The sequence below is a fragment of the Octopus sinensis genome, linkage group LG6 (assembly GCF_006345805.1).
Source record: "Octopus sinensis linkage group LG6, ASM634580v1, whole genome shotgun sequence".
Lineage (NCBI taxonomy): Eukaryota > Metazoa > Mollusca > Cephalopoda > Octopoda > Octopodidae > Octopus > Octopus sinensis.
Window position 1 is genome coordinate 83,218,365 of NC_043002.1, and position 23,563 is coordinate 83,241,927.

Consider the following 23,563-nt stretch of genomic DNA (forward strand, 5'->3'; position numbering starts at 1 on the left):
ATTGGAGTGGAGAGTGGGGAAATTAAAATTTTGAAAATGTGTTTTTTGGGCAAAATCCAAATCTATATCAAAAACAGGAATCCAAAGAAATTTTGGTGAAAAATAAGGATGGGGGAGCAAACATTACCTCCGACATGCTAGAAACAATAGCTAAATGATACAATTTCTGAAAAAACTTCCTTTTAAGTTTATACCAAGAATCAGATTTAAATATCTTCATCACAAACACGAATTACAATATAAAAAAGGGCAGCAGAGTTCTGATCGAAGCATGTACTAAAACCCCTCATAACTTCTTTATTTTTAAGAATTTTCACAAAATTTTTTTCGATTCTGTCTTCTGCATAATAGAATTAATACAATTATCTGAAAAAAAAAAAAAATTCAAATATTACTCCTCCCTCCTACCCCATTAATTCTCAAACTTTTCACTGTTTTCGTCTTTTTTTAAAAATTTTTGGCAAGACGTCCTTATGTACTCCCCACCCCAAAACACACCTTTTTAAAATCTAATTTTTCTATTTTTTCTACACAAACCCCCGTTTTCGGCTACGGAGAATATGAATCTGACAAAAAATTAGCAAAAATCAGCATTTTGAAATTACTTCACCCACACCCCCGCCCTAAATTCTTCATTTTTAACTTTTTTCAGAACTTTTTTTTTTTTTCAGATTATGATTCTGAAAAAGATTTCCCAATATTTTTCTACTTAGGGTTAGGGTTATGGTTTTAGGGTTAGGGTCTTAGGGTTAAGGTTGGAGTGTTAGGGTTACAGAAAAAGTTAAAAATGAAGAAATTGGGGGGGGGGATTTCAAAATTCCGATTTTTGGCAATTTTCCAGAATCTCTGTATCTGAAAACGTGGGTTTTTGGAAAAAAAAAAAAAAAAATTAAAAGAAAAACAATAATTTGTGAGAAAATGGGGGGAGGGGAAAGTCTTTCCACCATTTGTTTCTCTTTATAATTTGTAATTAATTTTCAAATGCTTCGAAATTAAAGCTGCTGCTTGTTTGTGTAAAAGAAAATCATTTACTAACAGAAAATTACGTTAGTAAAATAAATTAGGAGAGTGGAGTAAAATATTTTTTTTTTAAATGTTTTTATTGGATAAGCATATTAATTCCATTATGAAAGCCAAGAATAAAAAAAAGAGGTTAATGTTTACACAGTGTACTTATAAACATTAACAAAAAAATTGAAAAAGTGGAATTTCAATTGAAGTTGAGCTGTATTTTGTATGTGCACACAGAAATAACATAATTTGCACTGAAGTTTTACTGAGAGAGAGAGAGTGTGTGTGTGTGCAAAAGAAGTTATTTTTACATACCTTTCTTAATTCCTAAAGTAGAAAAACTTGAACAATACTTTTAAAATATGTACACACAAATATTGTATTAAAATAAGTTATCCTTATAGACCCTGTTTGCAATCTCTCTCTATATAAACGGCAGTTTGTCTGTGTGTGTTTCTGTGTGTCTGTTCGGTTGTACCCTCACTCTGACCACGGCTTTCAACCGATTCTGATGAAACTTGACACACACATAGCCCAATGTCATAATTCAAAACTAACGCAGCGAAAATTTTGAAAAGTTCCCCCAGTTCTGAAAAAGATCGATAAATTCGACATGGGGTCGACAATCAGAAACACAAACCACAGATGGTCTAGGGGACGCAACTCGACCTTTTTAACTATCAAAAAAAATTTACCATAATTTTTTTCCCCATTTTTTTGCTATTTTTTGGCTATAACTCTCTAAAAATGCTTTATAGTTATTTCCCTTACAAACCCGAACAACGCCGGGCGATACTGCTAGTTATCTATATAACTGATAGCAAAGTATCATTTTCATTTTCATTTTCATCTAGTTTCAGCTCACGAGCTGTGGCCATGCTGGGGTACAAAATGAAATTAAATCCAAGTTTAGTCACAGATCAATCAAGTTAGTAAAGTTTTGACATTTTTGTAATAAAATAGTGTTTTCATACATTCTAATAAAAAAGTGAAAGAAAGAGAAAATGCCACTACCTCTTTGGAAGATTAATTTTGGTGTTGATAGAGAAGTAGAAAAAAACAGAAGCAGTCAAGTGGAGCGGGACAACGTGTGTTGGGAGCAAAATCCTAATCTCCTATACCAAAAATATAGGAATCCAAAAAAGTTTTGAGGAAAAAACATGGGGTTGGGAAACTTCTGTAATGGCTATTGAGGCACACCAGCAGCGTTGCCGCGGGTGATGGTGAGGCTGAAGCGCTGGAACAGCTAAGTACCCCCATGAGCCTCGACAGTTACCTCTGCAAGGCACTATGTTGTCACAAAATTGTTAAAACTTCACTAGATCGATCTGTGACTAAACTTGGATTTAATTTAATTTTATACACACTTTGGGATCTAGTCTTTCTCATTCGCAAAATGAGCCCCGCTTATTTTGTTCAGATTGCTACAATTCTGAATCCAAAATAAGAAAAACTTGAACAATACTTCCAAAATTGTACTTCAGCCATGATTGTTAAGCCCCACCCTCCACCACCACCACCACCAAGAAGTAACTAAGTAGGGGTGATATTGCAAGAGAGACATTTATGAAAATGTACACAAATATTGTGTTAAAATAAGTTATCTTTACAGACCATGTTTGTAATTGAATAGTAGCACAGATACAAAGAAATTGTTATAAAATCACTGAAATGATTTTTCACCAGTATTTTATATTCTCGTTTAATGTTATTCACACCCCAGGTTGACCTGAAGTTTTAGAACTAATTTTTATCTATTCTCAAGCAGCTGTCTCTGCAGCATAATTCAAGCTTCCTAATCGAAACTAGTTTGACCAGTAGAGCCTATCTTTCACGGGTGTGCTTTAATACATTTATATATCCTATTTTTATTTAATTTTTTAAAAAACATTTGTGAAAGGCTACGACAAGGACAGCATTAAAAGTAAGTGCTTAAATAACTTTCTTTGTTTTTTTTAAAATTAATTGATACATTTGTCGTATTTGTTATTGATTCCAACCGTGTTCCATGGTTTGCTACCTCAACAATTCCTTTGTAGGATCCAGTGGTTAAAGACATCATCAGGAGGAACCACGTCCGGTTTCGGCCCCTACTCCTCTACCGTTTTCGATGTAGCAGACCCCCTTCCTTTCGGAGGTGTCTTTAGCTCTGGGGTTGAGTGAATCTCTTCTTTCTCCTTCTTTCTTCTGTTCCCTGGCCTCTTCGATGCAGCGTCAAAGAGTGTCAGCAAGCAACTGATCATCCTGCCAAATTTCCCTTTAAATACTCGCTGGTAGGCTCCAGCAGCCAGCACCAGCTAGTTGTCATGTGATACTGTCTAAACTTCAACTGACCAAGAGCGCGTAATTTTAGCCTGCGCCCTCTCTAAACCTGCCTTCCAACAGTGTCGTGTTAGTTTCAGTTCCAGCAGCCAGACCCGACCGGCTGTTTGGTGGTACAAGCTTTCGAACAAGGAGGAGGGGGTGCCATGAACGAGACCACTACCTGTCAATCAGCGATGCTGCTTAAGTGTCAGCCAGTCTCACCTAGCGATGCTATTTCCCAGCCGGCATGTTATGGTTTTCAAGCCATTTTTGGTCTTCTCGCTTCAGCCATATATAGAAGCTGGCTTTTTCGACTGCCTCCTGTATCCTCCTTATTACTTTTCTCAGATCTGAGTTCGAAAATGCAAACCTTCTTTTGAATAACGTTGTCATTTTCCTTTCAATGAAGCCTCTAGCCCCCACTTCCAGGTGGCAATACTCGACAGTCCATCCCTGTTCTCTGCACTCTTCAATTAATTTTTCGTACCTCTTCTCCTTCCATTACTCTGTATTAGCGATGTTCTCTTCCCATGGCTCTGTCAGCTCTAGCAAAATTCCAATTCCTCGTTTTGTGTTCGATAGCGCGCATTTTTTTCATAATCGTTTAGTACACATTATTTTACACCTATTGCACTTTTGCTTTTTTTTTATGGTGGCCAGGTGTCGAAGGCGGATTACTGGATCGCGTGAATTATCCGAGTTCGCACCCCACCCACCCCCTGTCACAATTAAAAAAAAAAATAGTGTACTAGGTGTAAAATAATATGTAGTAAACGAATATGAAGAAAAAAAATTGCGCTGACGAACAGGGAAGTGGTGAGAGGACTCGGAACACTCCCGATGTGAATTTTACGTTCGCCAGTGCGCATTTTTTTTTCATTTTCGTTTACCGCATGTTGTTTTACACCTATTACACTATTTCTTTTTTCATTTTTTTGCTCGGGTCAAACACTGGAGGTTAATCTTAGATAATTTATTTAATCGACACTTGCATTTACTTGTATACACCAAAAAATTCACTACATGACATTACCAACATGCTTTGAGTTGGCGAAGAAGAAAATAAGCAGGGAAAATAATGTGTCGATGTGATGAGGTAGAACCGGGCATGTTTTGTGTCTGTGTGTGCGTTGGTCATTCGGTGGTGTCTATATTCTGCGACTGCTACTGTGTTGGGTTGTTCGTGCTGAATATGTTGTTCTATGTTGGCTGCTTGACTGGCGCAAGTTACTTGATGGCTAGAGCTTATCTCTTGAGAGTTCGCCTGGTGATGGCTGTCTGCAGTCTCTTCATGGCTTGAGGGTTGATGGCGATTAGAAATATTGCATCGCTAAATCTCTCAGAGAGACTCATACAGTAGCAGCACGATAAAGTGGTGGTCTGGGGGGTCGAGAACGCCAGAGGTGTACTCTGTTACCAGTTCGACCATAAGCCTGTCGGTGAACGAATCGATACTTCGACAGTTTGATTTTCTCAACCTGACGAGCATGGAGTCTGGGCTGGAAGCTGAACCACACCAAGATGTCACTAGAGATGTCAGAACATGTGGTACCCCAGATGAGGGGCTTACCTCCACGGAAAAGAGAAATTCTCTTTCGTCCCGGAACACGTGCATGCACGCACGTAAACGCACACACACACACATACACACACACGTATGTAGTGAAAAATAAAGGCGATCTTTCGTTTTGACTCGAAATAATGTAAACAATGATTCGGTGGTTTCTGTGACGACGTGTTGTCTTGTCAATTGTTAGTTGGGAAGAGAAAGGGGTTGTGCGTGCGCGCTTATTCTTGTTTGTGTGTGTGCGTGCTTGTTCTTCTGTGTATGTGTGTGTCTGTTTTGTTTTTATGTTGTGGAATGTAGAAATAACACAGAGGAACAAGCATGCACGCACACACACACAGAGAAAGGAACAAGCACGCGCGCACACGCATACACACAAAGGAACAAGCACGTGCGTGCGCACACACACACGGAGGAACAAGCACGCACGCACAACCCATTAACTTTCTCTTCCCAACTGACAATTGACAAGACAACAAGTGGTCACAGAAACCACCGAATTCATCATTGTTTATACTATTTCGAGTCAAAACGAAAGTTCGCCAAAAGGAAAATATATTACATTAAAATGGATGCAAGAGCTGCCTGTGTTATTTTGTTACTTGGAGAGTAATTTTTTTTCCTTTAAATTGCGGAGGTTTATTACACACAGTCCTCGCGCATTTCTTTTAATAATCTTTTTTCCTTCTTTCTTTCTGCATTTGAAATCTACTGAAGCTTATAATACAAAATATTTGTCTATCTTTTCTGTCTTTCTTTATACATATTAGATGTAACCTAGACATATACAACGAACATAAATACTTTAACTTTGAACTGATAAAACTTTATTACTTTGTAACGGATGTAGCTCTCTCCGGCTGAAAGTTAATAAACATTGTCTTTTGACAGTTGCTTGTTCGTCCCGGGATGATAATCACAACAGTATGAACATCTAGTAAGTATTTGTTTCTTTCTTTCCTTCCTTCCTTCGTTTTCTTGTTTTCTTTCTTTATGTCTTCCTTTTTCTCTTTGCCTCTCTTTCTTAAATGTAAATTTTTAAATGCAGAATTTTTTGCAGATTTGGAATTTCCACCCCCGATATAGTGTGTGCCTGTAAAAAAAAAAGCAAAAGAAGGGTTTGGAGCCGCAAAAAAAGATCATGGTCCGCAAAGGAGGTGCGGTCCATGATCTTTATCTCCGCCCATCATTTAAGCTATCAAATACGGTGTGTGTATGTGTATAATGAAAGATAGAAATATATCAAAACTTGAAAGTCTAATTCCCGTTTCACCTTCGACTATTCATGACTCTCGCTCAACGCAATGTTTTGAATTTTATGTCAGAAAACATTTGTACTATATAAAAAATATCTTCAGGTACAGCTCTTACATTACTACACACACACACGCATGCCCACCACTGACTTTGTTTCCCTCATAACTTCCAGAAAAATGGATATTTTTTAATGAAATTTTCTAATATTCTTCCTCCCGTACACCCACCTCATTTTCTCGCAAATTATTGTTAAAATTTTTTTTTTTTTGCCAAAAACCTATGTTTTCGGATACGGAAATTCCGGAAAATTGCAAAAATTTGAAATTTTGAAACTTTTTGCATCCCCCGCCCCAATTTCTTAATTTTTCACTTTTTCCGTAGCCCTAACCCTAAAACTCCAACCCTAACCCCCTTACCCTAACCCTAAGTAGAAAAAGTTTCGGAAATTTGTTTCAGAAGCATAATCTCCGTATTTTTCCGCATATTTTGACAAAAAACAATTATGAAAAAAAAATTTTACAAAAATTTTTTGAAAATTTTTTCAGAATCATAATCTCCGTATTTTCCTGCATATTTTGAAAAAAAAAAAAAAATTCTGAAAAAAGTTAAAAATGAATTTAGTAGGTAATTTCAAAATGCCAATTTTTTTACAGATTCGAATTCTCCGTAGCCGAAAATGGGGGTTTGTGTAGAAAAAAAAATTTAAATAAAAAAAAGGGTGTTTTAAGGGGGTGGACAAAAGGAAGTCTTGCCAGTATGTTACGATTACATTCGAATTCAATATGAAAAATAAAGAAAAAATTAGTTGGCTCGCACACATACATACTGATACATGTCACAAAATGAAACTTGAAATTTCAAATAATAATTGTGATATGTATCAGTATCTACAAGTATGTGGACACCAGTTTTTTTTTCTGCATATCAGATTCCAATATAATTGTAATCTACATCTCCTGAAAGGCATCTGTAGAAAATGTCATTAACAAATACCCTTTTTTCTGAAAGTCATGAGGAAACAAAACCAACTATTGTGAATTTTTGGAAACGCCTCTTCCTACCCTCAGAAAAACTTTTTCACAATAAATTCCGACATAATCAGAATGTACACCATCTGAAGCATATTTATAAAAAATTTCACTAAAAGATATCCATTTTTCTGGAAATTATGAGGAAACAAAGTTAGGTGGGGGGGTGGGGTACACATGTGTAAGTATCTCTCTCTCATTCACACGCACACACACACATACTCTCTCACTCTCTCTTTATATATATATCATCATCGTTTAGCATCCGTTTTCCATGCTAGCATGGGTTGGACCCCCTATATATATATATATATATATAATATATATATATATATATATATAGTTTGGTACCCCTCACCTGACTTTGTTTCTTCATAGCTCACTTTAAAATGCTACACTAAATTGCAACAACGGTAACATTTTTATTTTCTTGTGGCCTTGGAAAGGAAGAAGCACCTTTAAAATTAAATAATTTGCGTTTTAAAGAGAGATTAAGGAAACAAAATCAGGGTTGGGGTAAAAATCTTTTTTTGAAAACAAAAGATTATCAATGTAATTGTAATCTACACTTGAAAATGTATATATCTGGCGAAGTTAAAGAATATGCACACTCGGTGTGCATAAAGTTAGCGTTAGGGTAACACCAAAAACGGGTGATGTGCGTATTCTTTACCTCCACCTCTCTGCAAAATTCCCTAAAAATGAATATGCATTTAAAAATCTTTAAGCTACTAGAAAACCAAGTTAGAGAAGAGGTAACAAACTGTAGTTATGCAAACACAGACACATATATATTATGCATGCCTGGTATATTATATAATGCACACACACTTTGTACCAGTTGGTTGCTATAGCACTTGTGATTAAAGCTGTATATTTGGGGAAAAAGAGAGATGGCTGGTATGAAAACACTGGTTTATAAAGTGGGTCAGGTTCTCTTAAAGTGAATATCAAACTGGAGCAAATCAGTGAAAAGATTTAAATGTGCTAAAATGCTTTTGTTTGCTTGTTTGTGTATATGTGCATTTATTTATTTAGTTAGTTATTTTATATTGCTATTTGTGAACAACAACTTCATTGGTAACAGGTTTTTGATGAGGCCATCCCTGGTTCACAGTATTTCTAGTGGACAGCAATGAGAGACTGTCTGTTATTCAGTGTAGGGCAAATATTACAAGGACTTGGTTTGAAGAACACCATTCACTTTATTTGTTTTGTTTTTTTCTTGCTTATGTTTATATCTTTCGATATATATTGGAGAAAGGCTAACACACACATGCACACATGACTGTGTGTGTGAGAAGACACTTGTTTTATGTTCCTTGCTGTGGGATCGAACTCAGAACAATGTGGTTAAAAATTAATTTCCAATCACACAGCCAGGCCCTCCAAGAGAAAGAATGTTCTGAAACTTCAAGGATAAAGTTTTGAGATCCCAGAAGGTTGAATCCCACTCTTAGAGGCCCTGCACACAGCCATGTAATTTTGTTTATTAAAGTTGTAGTTTATTTTGCCACCCAGTACCATTTATATACTAATTGCCATTATTTCAAGAATATGAAACAATTGTCCATAACTTATTAATTAATTTACAGGCCCCCCCCCCCCCACACACTAACTAAACATAGACACACATAGAGATATACGCATGCGCAAATGAAGACACATACAATAGAAATACAAAATACAAAATGGCTGACCGTTAGTAAGGAGAGACACACAGATAAGAAAGAAGAAAGCAAAGGACCACTGATGCGGTCACAGGAGTGTGATGAAAGAACTCTGGCTGAAATAAGATTAAGATTAATGTAAAAAATAAATAACACTGAAGCAAAGTAACACCAAATATATAGCCAAATATATATTGGCTAAACTGGCAAAATGACCATTCTGAAATACAACAATATTATCAATTAATGTTATCTCAATAAGTCTTAAAACTTTAATCATTACTTAGTACAATTATTACTTGAATTGATGTCAAGTTGTTGCCAGCTTGGTAAGCTAGTCTTACAGTATGTGTCCCCTCCCTTTAGCCCTACAGCATGCACCCCTTTCTCCCAGCATTATAATAGACATCCCACCTCCCAGCTCTGCAATGTGCAACCTCATTTCGTCAGCTCTATATTGTGCTTCTCTTTTAATGATTTTTTTTTCTACAAATTCCTAATCATCACCCTCTTTACACACACTGAAAAATGTAGTTGAAAAATTATAAATAACTTGTGCACAAGAAATCTATGATATTAATATCAGACATATTACCTAGTAAATATATTATCTTGCATAATTTTTATGTATCATGTTAAATCATGTTTCAAATCATGCCAAATCATGACACTACTTTAGCTTCTCATATTCCCTGTGTCATCAACCTCATTCTTTATTCTCCTATGTCCCACAAGTGACTGACCTTGCTGGCTGCTCTATTTATTACTGAGATTTTGTAATTTTAGTTGGATTGAGAATCTTTGTTGAAGTCATCCAGAATTTGTGTGGTGTTCCAAATTTTAGTACCCTTGACCATAGCAGTGACCTTGAATCAGGAAAGTAAGGCTGGTATCTATGACATTTTCCCAAGCCTTTTAGGCCAGTATTAGCAGACAGAAATATCGATTAAGCCTTATGGATTATCCAATGACATGGTTCAAATATTTATAACATTAGACTCTGCAAATGGAACCCAGGGAAAGGTGTTTGACAGGTACACCACTCTGAAGGCTTTACTTGACCAGAAGTTATGGTCCAAGGTGTTTCATTGTGGAATGGAAGCTAAGACTATGTGATTGTAAAGTAAACTTCCTAACTCCATGGCCAAACTTATGAAACGTTGTCAAATAGTTTTATAGCCTATCAAAAATACAAAGATTTTGTTATCATCTGTTATATATTGGGTTGTCTGGAAAGTTTGTGCCGATTTATAGTAGCTTACATTTCGACTTATTTTAGAACATGATTGAGTCCATAAATTAGGATTTGGCTACATCTCCATTCAGAGCACAGTTTAAGCTATCTTTTCGTGGAAGAAGGTTTATGTTCCTATAACCTGTGTTAATTCTGTAACCCTTTAAAATGGAAGAAGAAAGTTCATTTTTGGCACTTGATGCTTTTAGAACCAGACAGAAATTGCTGCAGCTTGGCTGGGATGTGTTACCCCACCCTCCATATTCACCAGATATTGCTCCTTCAGATTTCCACTTATTCAGGTCTCTGCAAAATAGTCTTAATGGTAAAAATTTCAATTTCTTGGATGATATAAAAAGATACCTTGATGAATTCTTTGCCATGAAACCACCTCAATTCTGGGGAAGAGGGTATTTTCAAGTTAAAGGAAAGATGGAGACGCATTGTGCAACAAAATGGTTCATATTTGGTTGATTAAAAATGTAATGGCAAGTATTTATTGACCTTTTTCTTTCTTTAAAAAATCGGCATGAACTTTCCGGACAACCCTATATATTCCTGTAAGATATTTGAAATGGATGGAGTTTTAATATTTCATTTTGTTGCAAGGTTTTGTGGAAGGTTGATACAGAGTCATTGTGTTTTATACTGAGAATTGATGTCAAGTTGTTGCCAGCTTGATAAAATAGCAGCATGTTCTCTTACATATCATCTTTAGTTATTTATAGGTCAATAGATTTATAAGTCAAGAAGGACTTATCCACTTCAGAAGATAAATTTATTGATCGTAAAGATCACAGTTTTATATGGCAAGGGACAGTTGAAGACATCTTCTAGTCTTCTGTGAAAGTACTATTAAAAATTTATTGCTTTGGAAGGAAGAGTATATTATATAATGCTGTTACAAGTGTTTCTTTTTTTTTTTCTTGAAGCGATTTGAAGTGAACTAAATTTTTATTCTATCAACTATCAGAGGTGCAGGAGTGGCTATGCGGTAAGAAGCTTGCTTCCCAACCACATGGTTCAGGGTTCAGTCCCACTGCGTGGCGCCTTGAGCAGATGTCTTCAACTATAGCCTTGGGCTGATGAAAGTCATGTGTGTGAATTTGGCAGATGGAAACTGAAAGAAGCCCATCATATATGTGCGTGTGTGTGTGTGCATGCATGTGCATGCATGTGCATGTGTGCATGTATGTCTTTGTGTCTGTGGCTGTCTCCCTTCCACCAATTGACAACTGGTGTTGGTGTGTTTATGTCCCCCATCACTTAGATGTTCAACAAAAGAGACCAACAGAATAAGTACCAAATTAAAATTTCCTTAAGGCAGTACTCCAGCATGGCCACATAATAATGCAGTGTTTCTCAACCGGGGTTCCCTGGAACCCTAGGGTTTTGCAAAAGGTTCCTAGGAGTTCCACAAAAAAGAGTGAGATAAGTTAATGCTAATTTCATGATTGTAATATTACTACACATGCACAACATATTATTAGTTATTGTAATATTGTAATACTAGCTGAGGTACCCAGTAATACCCAGGAGTGGGGATATTCCCAGTACCCATTACAATGCCTAATTTCTCTCAGACAAAAAATAAAATCAAGACATAGGACAGATAATAGAAGGCATAAGCAAATTCATTCATGAAACAATAATACAAATAAATATGTGCGGAATCGGAAAATGACAATCATTAAAAGGGGGTATACTGATAAGTTAAACCTTGTATATAAGTAATAGTTTGTATTGCAAATTTGATGACTGGCACCCGTGCCAGTGGAGTGCGAGGAGCACTATCTGAGCGTGATCGCTGCCAGAGCAGCTGACTGGCTTCCATGCCGGTGGCACGTAAAAAGCACCATTCAAACGTGATCATTACCAGCATTGCCTTACTGGCACTTGTGCCGGTGGCATGTGAAAAACATTCGAGCGAGGTCATTGCCAGTGCAGCTGGACTAGCTCCTGAGCGGGTGGCATGTAAAAAACACCAATTGAGCATGGCCGTTGCCAGTACCGCCTGACTGGCACTCGTGCTGGTGACACGTAAAGGTACTCACTACACTTTCGGAGTGGTTGGCATGAGGAAGGGCATCCAGCTGTAGAAATGCTGCCAGATCAGATTGGAGCTTGGTGCAGTCATCTGGTTTGCCAGTTCTCTGTCAAATCGTCCAACCCCTGCTAGCATGGAAAGCGGACGTTAAACGATGATGATGTAGTTTGAATGTCAGCATATATATGGTTATGCATGAAATACTGAATAGGAAATGCTTGAGAAATAAAATGCACTTACCTATTTAAAACCTGAAACACTGGGGAATTAAATCAACGAATTGAATAATAAGTTTTAGCAGATGGAAACAATTTATATTGAAATGCAGAATTAGCAAATGCTAATGAGATTACCGTTAATAAGATGTATGTTTATACCCATGAAGCATTTTTTGTTGAATTTTGGCATTTTTCGTCAAATTGAAATCTATATTAATGGGTAGGGCCGGGTTGATGAAAAAATGGCCAGAGTCTGGTAGCAAACCTATGTCATCATCATTTTTGTGCATGTGTGTAAAATGCTGAAATTTTAAAGTTTCGAGCAGATTTTGTCAAATTGATGTCACAACGGCTAGTGTGCAAGATGCCGAAATTTTTATGAATTGGGCAAATTTTGTCAAATTGAGGCCACGATGGTTTGTGTGCAAAATGCCAAAATTTTACGAATTGGGCAGACTTCGGCAGTTTCAAGGTCACAACTGACTGTGCATATTTGGCATTAATTTTCATATCTTGCCCACTTGATTAGATTACCAACCAGAAGAACCATAGTGTGATCAAATAAATGTTACGAAAGTATTTATTGACGTATATGAGCATAAAAGCATGAACTAATTCTGCATACAGTGGGCTCAATAAGCACAAAAATGATGATTTTCCTCATTTTTGGGCAAATTCTCTTGCAACCCGAGAGAAAATTTTAAGTGCACATGCACTTAATTTGATGACTTTCATGGGTATAGTTCCACTGATTGTCAGAATCAAACATCGATTGCAACAGTTAGAACCAACAATTTTAAGTGCAGGTTAAGAAAATACATCTTACAGCAACCTGAAAATGCTGAAATAATTGATGAACATTTGAACCCTGCCACAATTTAGGCCAAATTTTGTTAATCAGTTAATCAAAAATCATCTTACACTTTGCTTGAACGGCCTAAGTAAAAATTTATTTGTCTCAACCCATCCTTAGTGCATATTCCATCTGTGTATAAAATTCCAAGAAAACTGGTTGAAAATTTTAAAAGTTATGGCAGAAAATAACATTCATATGAGAATTTGCATTGAAATGTCCTATTCAGTTTTTTGAAATCGATGGTGATTAAAACTTTTTGAAATTCCAAATGCATAAGTGGGTTGTATTTATTTATCACCCGATGAGATACATCTGCACCACTGGATGCTCCTGAACCAGTTGTTGAGTGTCACACCCATGAGGAATCAATGCTAGATGTGTTGAAACAATTGTCATGATTAATAATAAATTCTCGTATATTCCATCTTTCATCTTTCATTTGCCATATATATATATATATATATATATATATACACACACACATAATTAAGAGATCAGCAAAAGTTGCTACACCACATACCGAAATTTAGAAATAGCAGTCAAACTACTAATTCTTCTACTACAATATATCTCCACCGACAGTAATACTTGTAACTCACATGAGCAAAAATGAAGAAAAAATAATGAAACCAACTAGCCTTAGTTAATCATGTATGCGTTTCGGGATTAGAATGGTGTTAAATTTGTTTCCTTCTTCAGCATGATATTCGAGACCCTATATCTATAAATTAATAATTCTTTACCCTATATATATATATAATATTTACCATGTGAACGAAGATGAAAAAAATATGAGAAAGATATGGTGTATAATTTTTTGTGTGCAGGGGTTCCTTGAGACATGCAGTTTATTTTAAGGGTTATGCAAGGGTAAAAAGGTTGAGAATCACTGGTCTAATGACTGAAATAAGTAGCAGCAACTCTCCAACTGTTGGTTGTTGTTATGTATTTTCACATAGTGGTAGTGGAAGATTGTGTTGGTGGCATGTGTTATGATGTTGGTTGTAGTCCCCGTGATGTATTGATAGGAGCCACTGGCCCATTTCCAATTGACTATTGATTTTCAGGTTGAGGCAGTGGATCAGTATAGCTTAACACAAAGATTTGCTGTGTTCCTTTCTGAGGCTAGTATAAAGGTGTCGGTAGTGAGGTGCTCCTTCATTTGGACGTAGAATTATGACAGATGCGAAAAATACTTCAATAACAGCGGTGGTGCCCCAGCATGGCCGCGGCCTTCGGGCTAAAACATTTTTAAGGATTTTAAGGAACAACATTAAGTTTGTAAGTTACAAAAACACTTCCATCGGGTTTTTTTTTCCCTACACCCAATGCCTGTGGTTAGAAAATTCAATAATATATTTAATATTTACACAGTTTTGCATTAATTAATTAGTTATAATCTTAATGTTTTTCAGAGAAACAAGAAGGTATTTCATCTAGCTGCTGTCACAGAAAGAAAACTATGTCACAGTGGACCATTGCTGTCGGGGTTGGCCTCATCACTGCATCAGGACTCCTTTACATCATCTTCCGACAGAAAAAGTATTATTTATATCGGTTATTCCTTATTATTTTTTATCAACTACGATATAGTCCTCTTATTAGAATACTAGCAGTATCGCCCGGCGTTGCTCGGGTTTGTAAGGGAAATAACTATAAAGCATTTTTAGAGAGTTATAGCAAAAAAATGGGGGAAAAAATGATGGTAAATTTTTTTGATAGTTAAAAAGGTCGAGTTGCGTCCCCTAGACTATCTGTGGTTTGTGTTTCTGATTGTCGACCCCATGTCGAATTTATCGATCTTTTTCAGAACTGGGGGAACTTTTCAAAATTTTCGCTGCGTTAGTTTTGAATTATGACATTGGGCTATGTGTGTGTCAAGTTTCATCAGAATCGGTTGAAAGCCGTGGTCAGAGTGAGGGTACAACCGAACAGACACACAGAAACACACACAGACAAACTGCCGTTTATATAGAGAGAGATATGATTATGCACACATACACAAACACGAACTTTGGTACACATATGTGTGCATACATACACACAAACGCATACATACAAGGAGGCAGTGCTGTGAAAATGCATGCAAGTGGCATTTCCTCACTATTTCAAATAAATCTAAATTACAATTTGATAAATGTAATGAATTCATTAAATGTTTTTTTTTTTTCATTTTTTAATTTTTGCATGAGTTGCCCTATTAAAATTATGCTGGCATATATACTTGGAGGTATTGTGATTTTGCAGCAAAATTGTATTACTGTTAAAGCTCTCATTTTCAATTAAGATGCTGACATTACAGTATTGTACTCTAAAACTTTCTCTCAATATTTTTGATCCAAAGTGATGAACAGAAATATAAATATAAGCTGTTTATGTGAAGAGGATTTAGAAATCGTGAGAGAATGTGAAAGATGTTCATTTACAGCTATAGAATTCAAAGCAAATAATGCTATAGATAATAGCATATAAATATTGAATTAAAAACCTTTTGGGATAGAAAATGTCAAAGGGTGCCTTTTACAGTTAAAAGTGAATTACAAATATTAGCATATAAAAGATATGTTGCTTGAATATGGAATGTTGTTTTCATCTCTTTTGCTCTCATACATTATCACCTATGACATGTTTTAACAAATGAAAGTGGTTATGCGTTGACAGGATCTATATAAAATCTGTCTGTCTATGTTATCATTATGATTGTTTTAACATTTGCATTTCCATGCTTGCATAAGTCAGACAGATTTCATTAAGGCAGATTTTCTACAGCTGGATGTCATGCTTGTTGTCAACCCTCACCTGTTTCCATGTAAAGTAATTATTTCCCCATGACTAGACATGTTTTCATGGCAAAATGGATAGAAACGACACTGATTGCACGACACAAATTTACAAGTATTACATCTATTTACAACAGATCAAGTACATTGAGGGACAGAAGTAGTTTGTTATACAGTTACTGATTTTAATGAGACAAAAAAATTTTTAAACAAGTGTCTTTTCTGAGATTTAACCAATCAAAACAAAAGATTGCTGAAAACATGATGCAAGTAATTTTGGATCAACTTCTAAAAGATGAGATGTCATTTTAAAACTGCTGGCCAGACAATACTACCGTTATGGCTGATTATAAAAACGGTGCTTAACAAATGAACATTAAATAAAAGACTGCAAAGTTATTTTTGTAAACTACAGTTGACATTATTTTAATTTGGTTGGAATGTATGTTGCTAACAATGATGTATCCATGATAAATATATCTGATGCATGTCAATTCTTTATTCATTCTTTTCCTGCTCAACATTCCTTTGGCCAAAGCTGACTGTTGTTGTCAATAGTTGCCCAAATCTGAATCTAAAACTGAAATAGAACTTTTGGAATTTTTAATGGAAATTCCTTCTTGTACTTCACAATTCCTGTTTGTGTATCGGTTGCTGAATGATGCCATCTAACCTATTGTTTCTGCTATTTTCTCTCAATGCGCTTGATCTTGAATAGAGTCAAACAGAAAGCCAAACTATTTGGCCATGTGAATGAATGCTATAAAGTAATTTGGGGTAGATTATAGATACCTTCGTCTGAATATATTCATTTAATACTGAGAGAAATATGTTACTCTTCCAGGGTTTTTCCCACATTATTGAGGTGTGTTTCAATGAGAAGATCATGCACTTTACTAACAATTTTAGCAATCCCACAAAACTTTCAAAATGAATTCTCTGTTCCCCTTTATAGGTTTCTTTGTCACCATGCAGTGCATGACTTTGAATTACTAAACTTTTATCCAATGGAGAATTCTGGGGAGAGTATCTTGCCATTTTTCATATAATTTAGATTGAAGCTATATGTTAATGATTCTGCTATTTTCTAAGAGATATCTGTAGCTCTTTACGTATTTTGAAAATAATTCAAACCCAATTGCTATCAGCAAAGTAAAATATTTTTTTCAAATTTCAAAGAACCTAGATTGTGATACTGAATCGCATCATAGGCGCAGGAGTGGTTGTGTGGTAAGTAGCTTGCTAACCAACCACATGGTTCCGGGTTCATTCCCACTGCGTGGCACCTTGGGCAAGTGTCTTCTGCTATAGCCTTGGGCCGACCAAAGCCTTGTGAGTGGATTTGGTAGACGGAAACTGAAAGAAGCCTGTTGTATATATGTATATATATATATATATATGTATGTATGTGTGTGTCTATGTTTGTGTGTCTGTGTTTGTCCCATCCAACATCACTTGACAACCGATGCTGGTGTGTTTATGTCCTCGTAACTTAACGGTTCGGCAGAAGAGAGCGATAGAATAAGTACTGGTCTTACAAAGAATAAGTCCCAGGGTCGATTTACTTGACTAAAGGCAGTGCTCCAGCATGGCCGCAGTCAAATGACTGAAACAAGTAAAAGAGTATATATAGTTTCTGTTGTGTTTTCCTTTTTATGTGATATTCAAAAGCTTTTTATATTCTGCTTCACTGAAAGATACATCTGGTTCTTGAAAGATACATTGTCCTACTGATATACTCTCTCCTACACTCTTTTCCAACTCAGTTAATGTTGGTAAAAGAATAAGTTGTTTAAAAAATAACATTATAAATACACATTTTGTTATAGCTTCTGCTTTTTGCATTTTACCTTTTAATCAAGGTCTCTATTACATTCAGTTACACTATAAAACTTTCAACAGTTTTTGATACAGTAAGAATTATCCCCGAAAAAGATATCTGTACTTTTTGGTACTTAAAGTTAATATATCTCACACATAGGCGCATTAGTTTGCTGAAGTTTATATTAATCAATAACAACTACTTTGACTATTTTGAATCATCAACTAACTCCTCACACAATGCCAATAGGAATTAACATTGTTCATTAGATCCATGTATTTGATTCAATGTCTTAATCTTTACTAGTATTTTCCCTTTACTGCAACTTGTGATTAAATCAATTTGGTGCTCTGTGATCGTACATTAAAGAAACACCTGGCTTGTACACTGTTTTAAGTTTTCCTCTTCTCTATATTGTGTGCTGGGGCTTATATAAATGTTTGAACTTAGATTTGGGTTTGCACAACTATTTGCATTCTTTTTGTTTTACAGATTTCTTACGAACATTTAGAATGGATTAATGCATGCTTATTAGTATACAGTTACAACACTTGGATACTGCACATTATTCAGTATGGACTATCAGAACCTTTGTAAAACAATGCAATGGAAGGGTCTCTGAGATTTTTTTTAAGGTGGAGGGGTACTACCAGATATTGGCTTGACTCTCCCTAGCTTTCCAAAATACAACTGGTGTATTGGTTGACTATCCATATCCTTATTTATAGGCCCTGATTACAACTTAAAAGGAGAAGAACACTGTGTAATATTGTTTCATTATACAGACACACCATATATCTGTAAAAAATGTCTTCAACTCTATGTCTGTAGGATTAAAGATGGCCTGAGTTTAACCTTTTAGCATTCAGATGTAATTCTTATTTATTCATGTTCTTTTTAATTAGTCACATATTATTTTGTAGCTTTGAGATTTTGACGATGTAATTGTTTTTTAGAATAACATTGTAGGGTAAATGTGAGAAGCCAGATCTGGACAGTTTGAGCATAAAATAAGTGGAATATATGGGTCAGATGTAGCTGGTTTAAATGCTAAAGGGTAACTAGGAAATCCAACATGATGTTGGTGATTTTAGATTACATGTAAGCTATAGTGAGTTATGTGGAGGCGCAATGGCCCAGTGGTTAGGGTAGCGAACTTGCGGTCGGAGGATCATGATTTCAATTCCCAGACCGGGCATTGTGTGTGTTTATTGAGCGAAAACACCTAAAAGCTCCACGAGGCTCCGGCAGGGGGTGGTGGTGACCCCTGTTGTACTCTTTTGCCATAACTTTCTCTCACTCTCTCTTTCTGTTTCTTGAGTAACGCTGTGATGGACTGGCATCCTGTCTGACTGGGGGGGGGACACATATGCCACAGAAACCAGGAAACCAGGTCCATGAGCCTGGCTAGGCTTGAAAAGGGCAACATTTATTGTTTTGTTTTTTTTTATAGTGAATTACACTTTCTGGATAAGACTTAGGTAAACATTTTGCACATGTAATAGATGGAAAAGTTATTGCTCATTGCAAATTTAAATCCTGATGCTACAATGCAACACTGATTCAGTGGAATCTAATAGTTTCATTTGGTAAATACTATAGTATGAAGACACTTTGTAAGGCACTTTTTAACAGATCTCTCCATGCCTACTACGTTAACAAAAGAACTCATAACAAAAATTGAAATCCAACACTAGCCAACAAGGAACTTCTAATGTAGTTGCTATATATTGATGATTCTTAGAAAGCAATATCCATTTGTGGCCACTTCTAGTCAGTATGTCTGATGGGTTGTTAATATTGCTAAATGCAATAATTGGTGCAAATCTGACCAGTCATATTCCACAACCAGTAATATACAACTCAACAATACATAAAAATATTAACACTGTCATTCATACTTAATTTGCTTGTTTCTGACTTATGGGCAACTAACTGGTAATTCTCACACATGCATGCATACACACACACACACACACACATACACACACAGAGGCACATTTGTGGCTGTGTGGTAAGAAGTTTGCTTCCCAACCACCTGGTTCCAGATTCAGTCCCACTGCATGGCACCTTAGGCAAATGTCTTCTACTCTAGCCTCAGGTCAACCAATGCCTTGTGAGTGGATTTGGTAGATGGAAACTGAAAGAAGCCTGTTTTGTGTGTGTGCGTATGTGTGTTTGTTCCCCAACACTGCTTGATAGTGTTAGTGTGTTTACATCTTTGTAACTTAGCGGTTTGGCAAAAGAGAATGATAAGATAGGTACCAGACTTTATATATGATAGGATAGGTACCAGAAGGCGACGAGCTGGCAGAAACGTTAGCGCGCTGGGCGAAATGCTTAACGGTATTTCGTCTGCTGCTACGTTCTGAGTTCAAATTCCGCCAAGGTCGACTTTGCCTTTCATCCTTTCGAGGTCGATAAATTAAGTACCAGTTGCGCACTGGCGTTGATGTAATCAACTTAATCTGTTTGTCTGTCCTCTCTGTGTTTAGCCCCTTGTGATTGGTAAAGAAATAGGTACCAAACTTTAAAAAATAAGTCCTGGGGTCAATTCATTTAACTAAAATTTCTTCGAGGTGGTGCCCCAGCATGGCCCCAATTTAGTAATTGAAATAAGTAAAGGATAAAAGAAAAGATATATATTGATGACATTTTTAACCCAATATTTACATGCTATTATTTATAGTCAGCAGTGAGCTGGCTGAATTGTTAGCATGCTGGTCAAAATGTTTAGCTGTTTCATCCATTTTTACATTCTGAGGTAAAATTCTGCTGAGGTTAACTTTGCCTTTCATCTTTTTGAGGTTGATAAAGGCAAGACTTCTGCCCATTCCACCCCCCCACCCCAAAAAATACCCATTAAAAAAAATTTTATTTTTTCGGCTACAAGTGAAAATCAAAAATCAAAATAAAATCAAATCAAATCAAACCAAATCAAAATAGATGAACATCAATGGAATTTGTATCTTTGTGGTACCAGTACCGGTGGCACACAAGAAAACCATCCGAACGTGGCCGTAGCCAGTACCGCATCGACTGGCCTCCGTGCTGTGGGCACGTAACAAACACCATCCGATCGTGGCCGTTCGCCAGCCTCATCTGGCACCTGTGTCGGTGGCACATAAAAACACCATCCGAAGACCCGGCAAGACTAGTCAGGCCATAACCCGTGGCCCCTACCTGGGACGTAGTCAGTCCACCTGTGCATACCTTCCTTCTTGTGACACTTGTGAAGACCTGTTGAGGCAAGTGAAAATCAAAACAAATCAAAATAGATGAACATCAATGGAATTTGTATCTTTGTGGTACCAGTGCTGGTGGCACACAAGAAAATCATCCGAACGTGGCCGTAGCCAGTACCGCATACACTGGCCTCCGTGCTTTGGGGACGTAACAAACACCATCCGATTGTGGCCGTCCGCCAGCCTCATCTGGCACCTGTGTCGGTGGCACATAAAAACACCATCCGAGCGTGGCCGTCTGCCAGCCTCGTCTGGCACCTGTGTCGGTGGCACATAAAAACACCATCCGAGCGTGGCCGTTCGCCAGCCTCGTCTGGCACCTGTGTCGGTGGCACATAAAATCACCCACTACACTCTCGGAGTGGTTGGCGTTAGGAAGGGCATCCAGCTGTAGAAACACTGCCAGATCTGACTGGCCTGGTGCAGCCTTCGGGCTCCCCAGACCCCAGTTGAACCGTCCAACCCATGCTAGCATGGAAAACGGACGCTAAATGATGATGATGATGATGATGGTGAATATAAATCTGCAAAAAAATTGGCAGAAATCAACATTTCTAAATTACCCCACCCCCATCCCATTTCCTTCATTTTAAACTTTTTTTAGAATTTAAAAAAAAAAGAAAATATGCAGAAAAATACAGAGATTATGTTTCTGAAATTCAATTCCAAAAATCTTTGTAAAATTAAAAATAAAATTTTTTTTTTCTAAATATGTGGAAAAATATGGACATCATGATTCGGACAAAAATTTCAAAACATTTCTGTACTTATGGTTATGGTTTTAGGGTTAGAGTTAGAGTTTTAGGGTTAGGGTTAGTGTTGGGGAAAAAAGTCAAAATTAAAGAAGTAGGGTGGGGGAAGGGGATGAAAAAATTTCCCAATGCTGATTTTCGGCAATTTTCTGGAACCTCCATATCTGAAAACAGGGATTTCTGGCAAAAAAAATTATAAAAGTAATCAAATTTGGGAGAAAATGGGTGGGGACAGGCAGAAGTCTTTCCTTGATAAAGTAGGTACTAGTTGAGTTCTGATGTTGATCTAAGAGATTTACACCCTCATCCAAAATTGCTTTCTTTGTGCCAAAATTGAAACTTTCATTTATAACTTTACCTGCTTTGATATCTACCATTCCAAAGGGAATTATTTCATATATATAAATACACATACACACACATTAGTACTAAGATGTTTTGCCAATGTCTCATAGTGTATAATTTTAACTGATGCTGAAACCTTTATTTAAAGGAAGAAAATTTACCCTGAAAATGTGATCATATTGCACCAGTTTCCAAGAATACGTGAAGCACCAAACATTTCTCCATTTGCTATAAAGCTTGAAACTTTTCTTCGTATGGCCAAGTTACCCTATCAGGTAAAACTTCCACATTCTGTTTATTCTTTTCTAAGTAGTACAAAACTGTGTAAGATATTATCATCATCATCATCATCATCATTTAGTACCTGCTTTCCATTCTGGCATGGCTTGGTTACTTTGTTATGATCCAGCAAGCCACAAGTTTGAATCAGGCTTTGATATAGTTTCTATGTCCAGATGTCCCTCCCAATACCAACAACTTTACAGAGCAATCTGGGTGCTTTTTTCATGCTATCAGCACTAGTGGGGTTACCATGTAATTTGCAAGACTGAAGAAGAATAGAGAGAGGAAAAGGAAAAAGCTTCCACTACTAAATGGGAAGTATTTGAGAGGAGAAAGTAGCTTTATACTGGATTTTGAAAGACAAGGGGACAAGTACAGGTATCTTGCTATAGAGAAGATACATTGCTAACCCCTATTATATACTTAGGTGAGTAGGAGTAGTTGCAAAAATGATAAAAGCAGGTAGTGTTGGAAAAAGGATAAATATTCAAAGTGGTGGCTGTGTGGTGAGAAGTTTGCTTCCCAACCACATTGTTCCAGTTTCAGTCCCAATGCATGGCACCTTGCACAAGTGCCTTCTACTATTAACTCTGGTTCACTCAAAGCCTTGATACACAGAAACTGAAAGATGCCTATCATATATATATATATATATATATATATATATATATATATATATATATATATATAATATATATATATATATATATATATTATATGTGTGTGTGTGTGGAGGTGCATGGCTTAGTGGTTAGGGTGTCAGTACCATGATCGTAAGATTGTGGTTTCGATTCCTGAACCGGGCGACGCGTTGTGTTCTTGAGCAAAACACTTCATTTCACATTGCTCGAGTCCACTCAGCTGGCAAAATTGAGTAACGCTGCGATGGACTGGTGTCCTGTCCAGCTGGGGAACACATACGCCATTGAAACTGGGAAACCAGGCCCATGAGCCTGGCTAGGCTTTAAAAGGGTGCATTTATTTATATATATATATATATAATTCAAAAAAATTTTGAATGTCCACTAATGAACCAATGCATGCAAAAAAACATCATACATAAATGCACAATCACCACACAACAACATAAATATGCATACATAGGAGCCTCTGAAAACCTCTGAGAAGCTGTTTTTTGTGATACA

The 23,563-nt window shown here is 36.6% G+C and overlaps 1 protein-coding gene across 1 annotated transcript in view; it reads left to right on the forward strand.

The window, feature by feature from the left end:
* The first annotated feature begins 5,299 nt into the window (after positions 1-5,299).
* Positions 5,300-23,563, forward strand: part of LOC115213067 (failed axon connections homolog) — a 32,921-nt gene continuing 14,657 nt past the window's right edge. Inside the window, exons 1-3 of the mRNA XM_029781977.2 lie at positions 5,300-5,819; positions 14,608-14,734; positions 22,285-22,411. Coding sequence (XP_029637837.1) covers positions 14,655-14,734; positions 22,285-22,411 — 207 coding nt within the window. The 5' untranslated portion in view covers positions 5,300-5,819; positions 14,608-14,654. The remainder of the gene's footprint in view (positions 5,820-14,607; positions 14,735-22,284; positions 22,412-23,563) is intronic.